Raw genomic sequence first — 17,405 nt, forward strand, 5'->3', positions numbered from 1 at the left:
CAGTGGCTCGCCTGTAATCCTAACACTCTGGGAGGCTGAGGTGGGCAGATTGCTCAAGGTCAGGAGTTGGAAACCAGCCCGAGCAAGAGTGATACCCCGTCTATACCATAAATAGAAAGAAATTAATGGGCCAACTAATATATATAGAAAAAATAAGCCGGCCATGGTGGCGCATGCCTGTGGTCCCAGCCACTCGGGAGGGTGAGGCAGTAGTATCGCTTGAGCCCAGGAGTTTGAGGTTGCTGTGAGCTAGGCTGATGCCATGGCACTCACTCTAGCCTGGGCAACAGTGAGACTGTCTCAAAAAAAGAAAAAGAAGTTAGCCAGTCGTGGTTGTGCATGCCTATAGTCCCAGCTACTCGGGAGGCTGAGGCAGGATTGCTAGAGCCTGAGTTTGAGGTTACAGGGAGCTATGATGATGCCACAGCACTCTAGCCCAGGCAACAGAGCAAGACTCTTATCTCAAAAAAGAGGGTAAAATCATGTAGGCCCTATGTGGACTTTGGCTTTTACTGTGTGAACTGGGGAGACTCTGGAGTGTTCTGAGCAGGGACAGTTCTGTGATTGTTCTCACAGATCACTCTGGCTGCAGTTCAGAGAATAGATTATAGGAGGCAATGTTAGTAGAGTATTCCAAGTTTGGATGATGGTGACTTGGACCAAGGTAGTAACAATGAAGGTGGTTGAGGGGGCAAGTTTCAGAAGATAGAACCAATAGGATCTGCTGTTTCATATGGGGAATGAAAGCGAGTTTCCAACGGTGACTCCAAGGTTTTTGGCCTAAGCAACCAGACTGCTAGTGTTGCCAATACTTGGGGAAAACGGGACTGGGAGTTTAAGAATTAAGCATTCAGTTTTGGACATGACATGTTATATTGAACACACAAAGGAGAACACAAGTCTGGAAATGTAAGCGAGACCACAAAAAACAGCTTTGAATGTCATAGCAAGAAATTAAGTAGGGTCAGATGGCTGATTTAATGGATGTTCCTGACATCAAACCATTAAAGACAAATTGATTATGGAGCTCTATTTACTGCTGTGTAACTAGTTAACCCAAAACTTAGTGGCTTGAAATATATTTGCCTCCACTCTGAGGATGTGCTTACAAACCCAAAATGGCTGTTGGGAGGATTGTTCCTTGCACACTATTTCCTTGTTACACCGACATGGCAGCTTGCCAAGGAGAGTTAAGAGTCAGAATTTTATTACCTAGTCTCAGAAGTGACACTAGGTCCAGCCCACTTAAGGGAAAATTTTCTGAGGTTCACTGAAAACAATTTTAGAAACCTAGAGTCCCAGCTTTCAGAAGTAAAATTCTAAGACCATATTGAAAACCCATGCAAGCTGGGAGGCCAAGGTGGGCCAATCATTTGAGCTCAGAGACCAGCCTGAGCAAAAGAGGGACTCCACCTCTACTAAAAATAGAAATTAATTGGCCAACTAAAAATATATATAAAAAATTAGCCGGGCATGGTGGCAGATGCTTGTGGTCCCAGTACTCGGGAGGCTGAGGCAGGAGGCTCTCCTGAGCCCAGGAGTTTGAGGTTGCTGTGAGCTAGGCTGATGCCATGGCACTCTAGATTGGGCAATAGAGTGAGACCCTGTCTCAAAATAAAGAAAATCCATGCAATTTCAATGATAGAACCTGGAACCAGTAAATAACCCACATGAAACATGTGGCTACCTGGTTGCTACTTGTTAGCACCATTATTGTTTACCTCCAATGGCCAAATACAACAGCATTTTGACTTTAAAGATTTTATTTTCTTTCTCCAGGTAGGAAGGTTACAAAGTTAGAGATTTTACCAAGGTCTAACAATAATTGATTTTTCAAATAATAGGCAGAGCCTTTGAACTCCGGCTGCATACACAATAACCTTGGGTAACTGCTTCACTTTCAGGAGAACAGGGTCAGTCTTTCTTTCAAGAGGCCTCATCTTGTGTTCCAACTCCAATTAAAGAAACTTTCTAAGAAGAAAAAAGGTAGATTACAATCAGTGCTCCATGCTGGTCTTAAGTACTACTTGCTGGGGATATGGGTGCTTCAGACCAGGTCATTCCAAGTCCATCCACTAGGCGGATATACAATCATGCACCGGACCCAAGAGAGCTGGAAAACTTTCAAGAGATATAACTCAAGTACAATGTATAAAAAAGACCTTTTAGGGGCAAATAGGGATAGTTGAATATGAAGAGAATAGTACACATTAGGGAATTATTTAAATATCTCAGCTGTGAGGACCAGTTACATGGGGACAACAGTCTTTTCCAGGGATAGGGGAACCTATGGCCAAGGCTGGTCATCTGCACATAAATTAGCCTTTAGGGATTGAGGGTCATGAAAGCAACTTACTTTCAAATGGTAAAACTATGCACATTTATATACACAAAGACAAAGTGAATGAGAGATCAGTATCATGAACTATAACTTAATTTCTGCATTTAAGTTTTTCATTAAAAAGCTGTAGAGTGGATTATCAGGAACCATATCTATTATAGCAAGCAAAAACACTACTCAAGGGGTGGAGGAAGTGTCATTAGTTTGCTTATTCCCCTTCCATTAATGAAGTACACTAGACAAATCAGGGGATGACATTTACCATAGGGATTTGGTAAAAGCAGCTTCCCCATTAGCATAATTTGTAAAAAGGTGCATATGTCAAGACAAAGAAAATTCCTTTCTTAGAAGACCTATTAGTACCAATAGGCCAACATCAGCCTCCAGAAGGACTTAATTTTAATGCTCCTGGTCTTATACCCAAATAATTTTGCTATGGAGTTGACAGATAAAAACAAAGCAGAAGCCTCACCTGTTACAGGACACGCTGAACAAGCCAAGAGATCAGGCTGACATCAACACCCAATGCCACACAGGGCTTCTGACCTATAGGATGTTAACAGATAATGCCAAAATAAACCATCTGTATGCTTAAAAAAGCCAATAGAGCAAGCCTAACTCTCTCATGTAAGAGAGTAGGCTAGTATGGGTAAGCAGAAAGCAAGGTATTTCTGGGGCCAATGCATCAGACAAAACTGGCTAATAGCATAGATCAACAGGGTCGATCTGATGGGGAAAAAAGGTAAGTCATCAGCTGCAAAGGCCAAATTTCAGTCCGAGTAGAAAAAGAAAAGCAGGCCAGGCATATTGATGCATGCCTGTGATCCCAGCCACTAGGAAGGCTGAGGTGGGAGGAGCACTTGAGCCCAGGAATTTGAGGCTGCAATAAGCTATGATTAAGCCATTGCACTCCAGCCTGGGAGACAAGGGACCCTGTATCTTAAAAAAAAAGAAAAAAAAAAAAAAAAAAAAAAAAGGAAAAGCAGCTACCATCCCCCAACAGATCCTATGTCTATTCAGACAAGGAAGACATGTGGGCACCACTTACCAATCCTTTCCCACATCCAGATTCTTCCTGGTCCATTCAAAGTCTAGCTTGTGCCAAAAGCAAGCCTGAGATGAAAACAGACATGAGCTCCCGTCAGCTAGATACTCAAGAGATCGGGGTGTGCAGAGGAGCTGCTCAAGCTGGCATATCAGACAGAAACTGGCTTAGGCAAGTTAGATCAACATGGTCGATCTGCAGGGGAAAAAAGTTCAGTCATCATATACGCCAGCAGGAAGCTCTTTAGCCCTAGAACACCCTGAGAGATGAATTAAGACTTGGTTGGTATGCTTCCATAGCTGCAAACTCATTTGATATTTGAGCACTTCTGTGTTGTATCCGGCCGTTAGCAGTGATGTGATGTAACAGCCAAAACACCCCTGCCTTCAGAATTTACAACTCTATCTGAGTATAGCCCATGTGATAGCAGACAGTGTGGCTGGCAAGAGTTAATAGTTAGCTTTTACTGAGTTGAGAAGTGACAACGGTTTCTGAGCAAGTGTCAGGAGGTTTTTAACGTAAGACTTTATCACAAAAACCTGACCAAAGAACAATCTGTGACAAGAAGCTTCCATAAGTGTTCCCAAGAAGTCCACCAGCCCTTAAGTGCCTCAATCCTAGACTTCAGGAGGAAAAAAAAAAGCCATGCAGTTGGGAATTGGCTGAGTGGCTAGCTCCAGAGAAAACCACATTTGGTTTTCCAAAATATGTCAACACATAATATACATCCACTTGGAAAGAAATTTAAGTGCCCAAGAAAGCACACATGAAGAAATGGAATCCAAAATCGTGTTCTCAGTGGCAATAAAAATACATTAAACACCTTTTCACCAAAGTTACTCCACTTCAGCCATTTTCTCTTAAGCCTGTTTTTTTCACCAGGAATCTAAGTCCAATAGGTAAACTGTAAGGACAATAAAGCATACAGCACACTTAATACCTAATAAGCCGGCCAGGTGGGGTGTATCACGCCTGTAATCCTAGCACTCTGGGAGGCAAAGAGGCAGGAGGATCACTCGAGGTCAAGACCAGGCTGAGCAAGAGCAAGACCCCATCTCTACTAAAACTAGAAAGAAATTGGCCAACTAAAATATATACAGAAAAAATTAGCCAGGCATGGTGGTGCATGCCTGTAGTCCTAGCTACTAGGGAAGATGAGGCAGAAGGATTGCTTGAGTCCAAGAGTTTGAAGTTGCTGTGAGGTAGGCTGACGCAACGACACTCGAGCCTAGGCAAGAGCGAGACTGTCTCAAAAAAAAAAAAAACCTAATAAGCCAATAAAAATTAGCTTACTTTGCCTATAATCATTACACTTTGGGAGGTGAAGTTGGGAGAATCACTTGAGGCCAGCCCGAGCCAGGAGCCCCATCTCTACAAAAAAATAAACAAATTATGCAGGGATGGTAGCATGTGTCCATAGTCCCAGCTACTTGGGAGGCTGAGGTAGGAGGATCATTTGAGCCCAGGTCATTGAGATTACAGCTATGATCAGGCCACTGCACTCTTCCCAAGGAAAGAGATGGTGACTCAAAAAGGAAAAAAATAAACAAATTATGTAAGTTCTTTCCCAAGTTTGCCTACCTACCTAAGAGGTTCTTTAAAGCATGTATTTCATACAATAGGTCAGGAGACATGCTTACCTAGAGGTCGTGAGATCGAAGGCTGCACATGTCTGCACGTGGCTCCCTCGGAGGCCCAGTGGTCACCCCTGCTCCAACACACATTCTGTACACTCTGATCGCCCTCTAACCTGTGCATCAACAAAGAAAGGACATCAGTCACCACCTTCCCACGGTCAGAAAACAGAGCTGGGTGTTTTTATAGGCTGGTGTATCAGAAATAACTGGCAAGTGTTGTAAGGCATCAGCATTGTCGATCTGATGGGGAAAAAAGTGAAGTCATCGTTTACACCAGCCAAGGACTCCTCAGGCCCGTGCAGACGGCGCGGGTTTTTCCAACTCTAACTCATCTTCCCCGCAGCCCTAAGGCCTATTTGAGGTCAGAGGTGGAACGCCACGGCGAAGGGGAGAGTAGGGCCGGCCGCAGAGACGACGGCACAAAGAGGATAAAGGCAAACCAGAGATTTCGAATGGAGAACTGCAGGGTTTCCACTCACCACACACAAAGCTGGGCTCCTCGGACTGGACGACATCGCACTAAGCACGGTCGCAAAAGACACATACACCGGTAGCGCCGCAGACGCAAAAGAAAGAATAGCCTCCGGACCGCCTTTATATAGCCAAAGGAGGGTCTGGCGCCTGCGCACTGAGCCCGAGGCGCCCAGCTTCCCGCCCGCCCGCGCGGGGCCCACTGGGAAATGTAGTCTCCCAGCCTCCCATCCCGAGGCGCTCTAATGGTTGTCAAGGCCGCGTCTAGTCCTGCCCCATCCCCTGTACACAGGAGGCCACCCAGGCTCGTTGGCCTCGCCGCCATGTCGCGCTTCACACGCACCGAGCCGCCCGCCGAGTCCCCTCTCCTCCCGGGCCGGCTGAGGCCTGCGACGGCCTTGGGCGCATTTAACCCGGCCCCCGCGGTCCCCTCCCTTCAGCCGAGCTCGCTCGAGCCCAGCGGCCACGCCGCTGGGGGGAGCTAAGGCGACGCCCGCCCTGAAGGCGGAGGTGTCTGCTGTGCCCGGGGCCCAGCCTCCCTGCCAGCCGCCCTGAAGCCCCCGCCTTCGCGTTTTCCTCCTCCTCCTCCTCCTCCTCCTCCCTCCACCACCTCTCCGGCCGCCCGCCCGGCTCTTCGCCCCGCCCTGGCCTTGCAGGGAAAGGAAACCGAAAGTGCGCGGCAGCAGGCGGGGTCGCCGACCTGCCCTGGCCAGAGCCTCAACACCAGCCGGCGGCGGAGAGAGGACGCGCCGGAGCCGGGTGAGTGGCCACCCAGCCCTGCACCTGCTCCTGCTGCCCCGCCGCGACCCCCGCCCGCGCCGCGCGCCGCCCGCCACTGCCTGCGCTCCTGCCTGTGCGCGGAGCCCCGGCGCCCCCTTCACCCCCTCGGAGCCCCTGGCCCTTCTCCCAGCGCCCCTGTCATCCCCGCAGCCTCCGGCGTTCCTTTCACCCTCCCCTGATCCCCTGTACTCTCTTTAGCGTCCCCCATCCCCTCAGCTCGCCCAGCACCGCTGTCACGGTGCCCACCCCGGCACCCGACACCCACCTCTGCCCCTGGCCTCACCGGTTCGATCCCTCACCCTGTCTCTTCCCTCCCTGGCTGCTACAGCCACCTCTCGTCTCTCTCTGGCCTCGCCTCCTATCATCTCATTCATGCCCCATCTTCCACAAAACATCCTCAGCGCCCCAGCTGCCCAATCCCTACTCGAGAGCCCCCCAGATGGACTCTGCCCCACCCTCTTCCCGAGGCCCCCTACACTTCCCCAGCTCTCTCCCATGTCCCCCGCCTTGGCCTGGGCACGGTGCCTTCCTTCACAAGGCACCACAACAGCCTGGCCCCTCCCTTGACCCCATAATACTTCCCTCAGGAACGAGTGGGTGCCCGGGTGCCTCTGACTCCTCCAGGACCCTGGAGACTCCCCCAGCGCCCACCCCGCCAAACCCAGCTCTTCTGCCCTCTTGCCTCCACCTTTGTCATCCTACCCTGGTAATTACCATTCTCCTCTGATTCTGACCCCTATGCCAGCTTGACCGTCACTGATTTTCTTCTTCCTGCCCTTTAGGCCTTGATTCCCCCTCAAAAAGCCACTTCAGTCTGTTTTTATCACAGCATTTCCTGTTTCTATCCACTCCCTTCCTTTCCTAGTCTTTTCTTTCTAACATTTCTTTTTATTTTTTCTCTTCTTTTCTTCCATTTCTTTTATCCCAGGAAATTTCTAGGTTTCTATTTTAGTATCTTACAACAAGAGGAAGAAGGAATTTTATCCTCGGAGAATTTTTTAAAACCCCAAACTCTAAATATTGAACCTGAGCCATGAGAGCTGGGTTTGATAAGATGAAGGAGGAGACTCACCAGAAATCTTCCCAGAGGGAAGAATAGGGACTCCTTTTTCCGATGAGGACAAAAGCTACCCCTCATATAATGCCAAATCTATTCACAGTTTCCAAGTATGAATATTTTAAAACTCAGTGGGGACAGTTTAAAAAATCCCTTTGCTGAGGACTCTGAGTCACCTACTCTTTCTCTAGCCGTAGCCCACATAATGTTTATGAGTTGGAGTGAGAAGTTCCCTTAAAGGGGCTTCCTCTTCTTCTTTATAGGACAAGTGTCAAAAATCATCAAGATAGAAGAAAGAGGAGAAAGAAAGAATTGGTGATTTCTAGCTGGTCCAGAGGAAACAGCACCTCGAATATGCCAAGCCTCCTGGTTATTGAAACATGTAATTTCTTTCTCTTGATTCAGTAGAGTGGAGGGCTTAATCATTTGGCTCTGTTTCAAAGAGTAGGATAAGTGATAGCTGCTCACTAATTATTTATAAACTATAGAATATTGCAAGCTATAGAGTACTATGTAATATAAATGCCAGATAGGGTGGTGAGTACATGGTTTGGAGTTAACAAAAATGTACTCCTTTTTGCCCTGACAACAACATTTGCTTTATAAGAGAGGAAAATGAAACCTAGCAACCAATTAAGTACCTTGGCTAAAGGCATAAACCAAACAGTAGTTTTGAATGGGAATTGGTAACGTTCCCTCTTCCCCAAGAAAGTGCAAGGGTAAAGGGAAGGGGAATTTCACCCTGGGGGAAAATCACTCAAAATTGTGAATTTAATGTTTTGTGTCACAATTGGACATTCATAGAGTTGAGCACTTGTGCCCTTGATTAAAATCTGTATTGAACGATTAGTTAACAGATTATTAAAATGTTAACAGAGGCAGAAAGGACTGGCTTGATGGTGTTTGGGTTTTTGTTGCTAGGTTTCAAGGGCAGTGTTTCAAGGGCACTGATAACTTTGAACCTGTACAGTTTTCCAGATAACTGAAAGTAACGTGAACACGGAAAAATTCAGGTGACTCAGACATGGAGGAAAGAAGATCTCATCTGGAGGCCAGACCCAGGAATTCCCATACTAATCACAGAGGTAAGCAAGGTTTCCTACCTAATGAGAAGGAAATTCTAATAATATGAGAAGAAAATTAGGTTCTGTATGAATGAGCAGGCCCACCTCAGATTGCCTGCCTCTCTCAAGTAGAGAATTCCTTAGCTATAGTGTGAATGACTCTGAAAGACAGACAGCTCTCCACTTTCCCTAGGAGAGCTAATGAATGGGTGTAGTCACGTTAGCAAAAATATTGATAGGGTTTCAGAAATGGAAGTAACTCTTGGTGTAGAACAGCACTATCCAGTAGAAACATAATATAAGCCAAAAACATAGTTTTTTAAATTTTTCTAGTAACATTTTAAAAAGTAAAAAGAGGTGCATGCCTTTTTCAGCCTCCACCCATCTGTACCCAGATGCTCAAAAACAATAAAAAGTAAAAAGAGGCCAGGTGCAGTGGCCCACGCCTATAATCCTAGCAGTCTGGGAGGCCGAGGCAGGCTAATAGCTCAAGGTCAGGAGTTCGAAACCAGCCTGAGCAAGAGCGAGACCTCGTCTCTACTATAAATAGAAAGAAATTAATTGGCCAACTAATATATATAGAAAAAATTAGCTGGGCATTGTGGCACATGCCTGTAGTCCCAGCTACTAGGGAGGCTGAGGCAGCAGGATTGCTTGAGCCCAGGAGTTTGAGGTTGCTGTGAGCTAGACTGACGCCATGGCACTCACTCTAGCCCAGGCAACAAAGCAAGACTCTGTCTCAAAAAAAAAACAAAAAAACTAAAAAGAGACATGTTTTTAAAACATTTACTACTAATTTAATAAAATGTAATACTTTCATAATGTCTTAACACAATATGACCAAAATATTATCATTTTATTATAATAATTGAATTTATTTTATTATCATAATACTTTAATAGTTTTAATATTTTTATTTCCCACAAAGTGCTCAAGTATTACCATTTTAAGATATTATCAACACAAAAAAATTTTAATGGGTTATTTAACTTTTTTTGGTATTAGTCTTCAAAATCCCATGTGTGTTTTACACATCTTAATTCAGACTAGCCACATTTCACATGCTTAATAGCTACATGTGGCTAGTGGCTATTGGAAAGTGCAGGTCTTGAGTCCTAGGCATCAAAGCAAAGTTAGTTCCAAGAGTATTACTTGACTAAAGGAATTGTTCTGTTTGCTCAGAACTTGCTAAAACAAAACAACCAAATGGTTTCCTGCTTTCCTTAAGTTTGCAACATGTCTTCTGAGTTTTAGCTATGGAACAAATGAGGAAGAACTGTGGGATTTTATTTTATGAGCTATGTGAATGTTGAAAGAATGGGAAACAATATAATACAATTTTCCATTCTTTCAAAATATAAAGTCTTCTAATCAGATCAAAATATTAAAAGTAGGACTTCTGATATTTTAGGAGTTTGAAAAGTAAGTGTGAAAGTAACAATTATAAAAATTTAGAGTTAGTTATACAGCATTTATAGTTTACAAAATATTCCTTTATGTTATCACATTAAAATTTCTGTACAAAGTACAAAACAAAAATGTGTACATAAATGGATTTAGCATCTTATATCATGAAATGGGTATGATCATCTCAAATATAATGTGTGTGTAAAGCTTTCATGACATTTTAAATCATGAAATCATTGTATACATCTTACTTGTTTTTAAAATCTCCATATCATTCTTCTAAGTTGAGTCAGCAGAATCAGTTTTAGTGAAAAGGAAAGTGAAAAAACTGAACTTTGGTTACGTTGGGCAAAGTCATTTATGAAATGTATGGCAGATCAGGGAAGATAAGTTTGGCTTCATCCACAGAGTGATGTTAGCTTTCTTGTGTGTGCTGGGTGTGTGCTCCTCACCACCCACCTCCCCCACCCACTTCCTGTTTGAGGGTTGGTAATTGATAAGTACTATTTAGATGAACTCCTGCTCCAGAAAGGAGGAAAGCTTGAGTTTCATTTTTCAGTTTCCTGAAACAAAACTTGAGTTTCATTTTCCAGTTTCCTTTACAGTCTATTTATTAGCTCAAAAACATCTTGGTAAAGAAAGCCTCACCTTTCTCTTTCTGATTCAGACTATATTTGCTGATGCTGGGCAAAGTTTAGGTAGTATTTTCCCTTCGTGATTTTATTACACTTGATGTCTCTGTTGCCTGTCATAATTGTTTAGTGGTAGAACCAGTGGCTCCCTTAGAATTAATAGGGTATTCCCAGTAAAATATTATTATTACTGGTACTAGTAATAACTAACATTTGCTGAGAGCTTTTTATGTGTCAGGTACTATAGCAAGCATTTTGTAAACATGTCATCTTTACAAAAACTTAGAAACTGAAACTTAAAGAAATTATACAATATGGCCAAAGTTATATAGTGAGGAAATGACCAAGCCAAGATTTGAACCAAGTCTGTTTGGCCCTGGAACTCATGTTCTGACTATTGTTTGGTATTGGCAAGACATTACAAGCAAAGAGCTAATCTTTTCAGCCCTCTGATACTTAAGTCCGAGATTGTGAGGATTAAATGAAATACTATATGTATTTATTCTCTAACATGTATTAGGCACTGAATAAATGTTTATTCAATAATTATCTTTCATTTATTATACAACTTGGTAGGAATTTTTCTCTCCAAATAAAACCTGAGTTCCTTACTTGTTTTGGAAAAGTAGAGCATGTCCATTGCTGTCCAACAGGGTTTCTTTGCCCCTTGACTCCTGTGCTTACCCAGTATTCCGTTTGTGTTTAGCACCTGTGGATGGAGAATTACCACCAAGAGCTAGAAATCAGGCCAATAACCCACCAGCCAATGCTCTCAGAGGAGGAGCCAACCATCCCGGCAGGCATCTTAGGACCAACAACCATCCTGCTCCTTACCGGCAAAGAGAAGAAAGATTTAGGGCCATGGGCAGGAATCCACATCAGGGAAGGAGGAACCAGGAGGGGCATGCCAGTGACGAAGCTAGAGGCCAAAGACATGATCAGGAGAATGATACCAGGCGGAGAAATGGCAACCAGGAGGATAGAAACCACAGACCACCATGGTCCAATGAAAACTTTCAGCAATGGCGGACTCCCTACCAGAACCCTGCAGAACAGTCACAGCAGGTGAAGAAACTGGGCTACAAGTTTCTAGAAAGTCTTCTGCAGAAAGACCCCTCTGAGGTGGTCATCACACTTGCCACAAGTTTAGGGCTGAAAGAGCTCCTGTCTCATTCTTCCATGAAACCCAACTTCCTTGAACTCATCTGCCAGGTTCTTCGGAAGGCTTGCAGTTCCAAAATGGACCGCCAGAGCGTTCTCCATGTACTGGGCATATTGAAGAACTCCAAATTCCTCAAAGTCTGCTTGCCTGCTTATGTAGTAGGGATGATCACTGAACCCATCCTTGACATTCGAAACCAGTATCCAGAACACATAAGCAACATCATCTCTCTCCTCCAGGACCTTGTAAGTGTCTTCCCCGCCAGCTCTGTGCACGAAACTTCCATGCTCATTTCCCTCCTGCCAGCTTCTCTTAATGCTTTGAGAGCCTCTGGTGTTGACATAGAAGAGGAGACAGAGAAGAACCTGGAAAAGGTGCAGACCATCATTGAACATCTACAGCAAAAGAGGCGAGAGGGCACTTTGAGAGTGGATACCTATACCCTAGTGCAGCCTGAGGCAGAAGACCATGTTGAGAGCTACCGGACCATTCCCATTTACCCTACCTACAATGAAGTGCACTTGGATGAGAGGCCCTTCCTTCGCCCCAACATCATTTCTGGAAAATATGACAGCACTGCTATCTATTTGGATACCCACTTCCGACTCCTGCGAGAAGATTTTGTCAGACCTCTACGGGAAGGCATTTTGGAACTTCTCCAAAGCTTTGAAGACCAGTGCCTGAGGAAGAGAAAGTTTGATGACATCCGAATCTACTTTGATACCAGGATTATCACCCCCATGTGTTCATCATCAGGCATCGTCTACAAGGTGCAGTTTGACACAAAACCACTGAAGTTTGTTCGCTGGCAGAATTCCAAGCGATTGCTATATGGGTCCTTAGTGTGCATGTCCAAGGACAACTTTGAAACATTTCTTTTTGCCACTGTGTCTAACCGGGAGCACGAAGATCTCTGCCGAGGAATTGTCCAGCTCTGCTTCAATGAACAGAGCCAACAGCTGCTAACAGAGGTCCAGCCCTCTGACTCTTTCCTCATGGTGGAGACAACCGCATACTTTGAGGCCTACAGGCATGTCCTGGAAGGACTCCAGGAGATCCAGGAGGAAGATGTCCCCTTTCAGAGGAACATTGTAGAATGTGACTGTCATGTGGAAGAGCCAAGGTATTTGCTAATGGGGGGCAGATATGATTTTACCCCCTTAATAGAGAATCCCTCAATCACTGGGGAATCTCTGAGGAATCCTGAGGGCTTGAGACATCCCAGGTTTAATGTCTTAGACCCTACCCAGTGGCCCTCAAAAGAAGCCCTGAAGCTGGATGACTCCCAGATGGAAGCCTTGCAGTTTGCTCTCACAAAGGAACTGGCAATTATTCAAGGACCTCCTGGAACAGGTAAGACAGAAAATTTTTCAGAGCACATGACATCTGCCCTATGAGATAGCCAAAGGAGGTTTGACCTGAGGTTTCTAGAATGTCTCATTTAGAAACATTCCCCTGAAATGGGCATAAAAGTTGTTTATAAAGTAGCTGCTTATAGTGATTTTCCAGTAGGGACCCGTTGGCATGTATAGTGATAAACCAAAATCACAAGATTAGAAAAGACTGCTAGAGGTCAAATTTAGGGAAATGCATTATCTGTGTTCACCAAAGGATATATTAATTTGTTGAATTTTATTAATAGTAGGCTGAATGAGGTGACTCATGCCTGTAATTCTAATACTTTGGAAGGCTGAGGTAGGAGGATTGCTTGAGCCCAGAAGTTTGAGGCCAGCCTGAGCAACGTAGCGAGACTTCATTTCCACAAAAAAAATTTTAAAGATTAGTCAGGCATGGTGGTACATACCTGTATCCCAGCTAATAGGGAGACTAAGGCAGGAGGATCGCTTGAGCCTAGGGGTTGAGGTTGTAGTGAGCTATGATGGTGCCACTGTACTCTTCCCAGGCAATAGAGTGAGACCCTGTCTCAAAAAAAAAAAAAAACAACTTTCTGTAACATAGCTGGGTATGGTGGCACAGCCCTGCAGTCCCAAGCTATTCAGGAGGCTGAGGCAGGAGGATTTCTTGAGCCCTAGAGTTCAAGGCTGTAGTGCACTATGATCATGTATTGCATTCCAGCCTGGGCAACATAGTGAGACCCCATCTCTATAAAAAAAGAGAAAAGAAAAAAACTTTATGTAACAGAATAGAAAAGTTCTTTCTGATAAGAAACGCCCATATGATGTAAAAATATGCATGATTTAAAGCAATGTTTTGAGAGCTTTAAAGGGAGTAAGGGGAATATACTAGTTTATATTCCCACCAAGAATGAATTAGTGTTCCCATTTCCTAATATCCTTTCCAGCAATGTTGTATGGTATTAGTCTTTTTAGTTTTTGCTGTCTGAGAGGTTAAAATTTTTGGTTCATTATTAATTTTATGTTTTAATAAATAGTGTTACGGCTCTTTTAGAATGTGTCTAACAGGTTTTCCAGTCCTCACCGGAAGACCCCCCCCACCCCCCAAAAAAATTTTTTTTAATAAATAAATAAAGGCTCATTTTTTACAAAAGGTCCTTACCTCCCTCCTCCCACCATCCTAGTCAGTTCACTTCCTTAAATCAAACAATGTTATCATATTCCTGTGTATCCCTCCAGAGATATGCTGTGAATATTCAAGCAAATGCGTACTTATATTTATTACTTCCACTTTCTTTAAACCCACTGTGCTCTACACATCGTTCTGCACTGTTCTGCACATTGCTTTGTTCCCTTATAAAATATCTTGGAGATCCTTTCATATTAGTACATACATGGTTTTACTCTTATTTGTGACTGCATAATATTCCATTGTATGGATAGATCACAGTCTATTTAACTAATTCTCTGCGGAAGTATTTACTGTTACAGGCAGTAGCTTAGTGAATAGCTTTTTGTATGTGAGTCATTTCATGCACAAGCAGAATATATCCAGGAGAGAAATTGGGTCAAGGAGATGTACCTTTGTAATTTTAATAGATATTGCCAAATTGTCCCCTGGCAGTGTGTATTACAGTGGTTACTTTGTATTTGTTCAATTAAAAATGAGATTAGGCAGCACATTGAGCAGTCCCATGGCTCTGTCTCTCCTTCAAGAGTGTTTGGACAGAACAGACTCGAGGAGTCCCTTTAAAAATTAAAATAATAATAATAATAAGAAGATTAAATTCCTTTCTTGTGTTTAGTAGCTATTTATATTTCTACTCCTATCATATTCTTTGCCTGTATTTCTGGTGAATTGCTTCTTGTTATTGATTTGTAGGAGTTTTTTTGTATATTCAAATACGCATATTGCAAATAATTTCCTGTAATGTTATTACTTGAATCAGGACTTGTTAGTTCAAAGTTGAGTAATCATTTCATACTATTGTAAGATGAACACGCCTACCTGTGAGTATGGGAGAAAGTGGTAAAAGGGATCATTTTGGGGTGGAAATTCCAAGAAGTACCTACTACTGTAAGGGGAAGGAAGCAGTGAGAGGAGATAGAGTAAATACTGAATTAAAAACATTTCTCTTTCCTACTGAGAGCCTGATCTCATCCAGTCCTTCAAACTAGAAATCTAGGAGTTATCCTTTTCTGCTCACTCCCCACTCCCCACCTCTGCCAAATTATTACCAGATTCCAATCCATTTTACCTCTGAAACTTCTCCCTGTCTGCCTGCTTATCTGCTCTCCATTGCTGGAACCAGGCCTTGATCTTCACTGACCTCAAAGACAGCAGGAGTCTCCCAACCAATCCCCTCCGTTCCCTCTTGCCCTCTCTTGCTTATTGTCACTTCCCCAGGGAAGCCTCTTCCATTGACTAGGCCAGAATCATAATTACATGTTTTCTTGGTCCATATATTTCTCATTTATCACATTTATGACTTTATATTTGTTTGTGTGATTAATTATCTTTCTCCTCTACAAGTCTGTAAGGTCCAGGAGGGGAGAATAAAGAACCATGTCCTGTTATATCTCTTGTACCTATCACAGGGTCTAACACCTACTAGGTACTCAATAAATATTACTTGAAGAAAAAAAAAGAAGGAAGAAATTAATGCTATACTGAAATCTGATTTTCTTGTATCACTCCCTCACTCTGCTTTGGTTTTTTTGTTGTTGTTGTTTTATTTATTTTTTTTTTTTGAGACAGAGTCTCACTCTGTTGCCTGCACTAGAGTAGCATGGCATCAGCCCAGCTCACAGCAACCTCAAACTCCTGGGCTCAAGCAATCCTCCTGCCTCAGCCTCCCAAGAAGCGAGGACTACAGGCAATGTGCCACCATGCTCGGCTAATTTTTTTTTTTTTTCCATTTTCAGTTGGCCAATTAACTTTTTATTTTTTTATTTTTAGTAGAGACGGGGTCTCGCTCTTGCTCAGGCTGGTCTTGAACTTCTGAGCTGCAACGATCCACCCGCCTCGGCCTCCCAGAGAGCTAGGATTACAGGCGTGAGCCACAGCGCCTGGCCTAATTTTTTATATGTATATATTTTAGTTTGCCAAATGATTTCTTTCTATTTTTTTAGTAGTGACGGGGTCCTTCTCTTGCTCAGGCTAGTTTTGAACTCCTGACATTGAGCAATCCTGCCCGCCTAGGCCTCCCAGAGTGCTAGGATTATAGGTGGGAGCCACCGCGCCCAGCCTAACTTCTATTTTTTGTAGAGATGGGGTCCCACTCTTGCTCAGGCTGGTTTTAAGCAGTCCTCCAGCCTTGGCCTCTCCGCTTTGTTTTTTGACGGTGGTTACCGTACTCAGCCTGACATAATGTTAGAATTTAGTAGTTTGTAGCCTAATTAATTAATGGCCAGTTACTAATGAGCTGATAACTCTAACTCTAATGTTGATTTCTAAGAGTTTTCCCCTCCTATCACAAACGCAAGTCCACCATGGTATATGAAAAGAATTTCTAAAGAATTTGCCACATCAGGCCGGGCATGGTGGCTCACGCCTATAATCCCAGCACTCTGGAAGGCCGAGGCTGGCTGATTGCTCAAGGTCAGGAGTTCAAAACCAGCCTGAGCAAGAGTGAGACCCAGTCTCTACTAAAAATAGAAATTAATTGGCCAGCTAACAATATATAGAAAAAATTAGCCGGGCATGGTGGCGCATGCTGTAGTCCCAGCTACTCGGGAGGCTGAGGCAGGAGGATTGCTTAAGGCCAGGAATTAGAGGTTGCTGTGAGCTACACTGACACCACAGCACTCTAGTGCAGGTAACAGAGTGAGACTCTGTCTCAAAAAATAAAAAAAAAAAAAGAATTTGCCACATCACATTGGAGAAAATATATATGTCATATATGTCATCAGTAGGGAAATGACTAAAAAATACCTTACACCTGTAAAAAAAAAAAAAACAAGAGAGAGAGGATTTTCTTTCATGTACAGATAGAGAACTACCTCCGAGATACATTAAGTGAAAAAAGCAAAGCAAGATGTAGAACAGGGAAAATAGTCTGCTACTATTTGTTTTTTGTGTTTTTTTTTTTTTTTTGAGAGAGTCTCGGTTTGTTGCCCAGGCTAGAGTGAGTGCCGTGGCATCAGCCTAGCTCACAGCAACCTCAAACTCCTGGGCTCAAGCAATCCTGCTGCCTCAGCCTCCCGAGTAGCTGAGACTACAGGCATGCGCCACCATGCCCGGCTTATTATTTCTATATATATTAGTTGGCCAATTAAATTATTTCTATTTATAGTAGAGACGGGGTCTCACTCTTGCTCAGGCTGGTTTCGAACTCCTCACCTCGAGAGATCTGCCCGCCTCGGCCTCCCAGAGTGCTAGGATTACAGGCGTGAGCCACCGCACACAGCCCGCTACTATTTGTATCTCAAAAAGAAAAGGGGAAGGCTAGAAA

At 43.7% G+C, this 17,405-nt stretch overlaps 1 protein-coding gene, 1 long non-coding RNA gene and 4 other non-coding genes across 7 annotated transcripts in view; 2 read left to right on the forward strand and 4 right to left on the reverse strand.

Annotated features, from left to right (window-relative positions):
* Positions 1–1,745: 1,745 nt before the first annotated feature.
* LOC109729664 (uncharacterized) lies at positions 1,746–5,612 on the reverse strand. The gene is made up of 5 exons (XR_002221809.2): positions 5,503–5,612; positions 5,027–5,136; positions 3,390–3,454; positions 2,814–2,887; positions 1,746–1,971 (listed from the first exon to the last, which is right to left on the reverse strand). It is a non-coding gene; the product is annotated as an uncharacterized LOC109729664 (long non-coding RNA).
* LOC142861517 (small nucleolar SNORD12/SNORD106) lies at positions 3,018–3,105 on the reverse strand. Its single transcript, XR_012912742.1, has one exon. It is a non-coding gene; the product is annotated as a small nucleolar SNORD12/SNORD106 (small nucleolar RNA).
* LOC142861518 (small nucleolar SNORD12/SNORD106) lies at positions 3,529–3,619 on the reverse strand. The gene has a single exon (XR_012912743.1). It is a non-coding gene; the product is annotated as a small nucleolar SNORD12/SNORD106 (small nucleolar RNA).
* On the reverse strand, positions 5,211–5,301 carry LOC142861516 (small nucleolar SNORD12/SNORD106). Its single transcript, XR_012912741.1, has one exon. It is a non-coding gene; the product is annotated as a small nucleolar SNORD12/SNORD106 (small nucleolar RNA).
* A 218-nt stretch (positions 5,613–5,830) lies between the features above and the next one.
* The window catches only part of ZNFX1 (zinc finger NFX1-type containing 1), a 28,604-nt gene continuing 17,029 nt past the window's right edge, over positions 5,831–17,405 (forward strand). Inside the window, exons 1-4 of one of the 2 annotated variants that reach the window (XM_012760349.3) lie at positions 5,831–6,253; positions 7,595–7,713; positions 8,302–8,416; positions 11,141–12,949. In XM_012760349.3, the coding sequence (XP_012615803.1) occupies positions 8,356–8,416; positions 11,141–12,949 (1,870 nt within the window). In that variant the 5' untranslated portion in view covers positions 5,831–6,253; positions 7,595–7,713; positions 8,302–8,355. The remainder of the gene's footprint in view (positions 6,254–7,594; positions 7,714–8,301; positions 8,417–11,140; positions 12,950–17,405) is intronic. The other variant, XM_012760348.3, reaches the window with a different exon arrangement.
* LOC142861487 (U7 small nuclear RNA) lies at positions 13,986–14,047 on the forward strand. The gene has a single exon (XR_012912713.1). It is a non-coding gene; the product is annotated as a U7 small nuclear RNA (small nuclear RNA).

Source organism: Microcebus murinus, chromosome 16 (assembly GCF_040939455.1).
Source record: "Microcebus murinus isolate Inina chromosome 16, M.murinus_Inina_mat1.0, whole genome shotgun sequence".
In the NCBI taxonomy this organism is placed as follows: Eukaryota; Metazoa; Chordata; class Mammalia; order Primates; family Cheirogaleidae; genus Microcebus; species Microcebus murinus.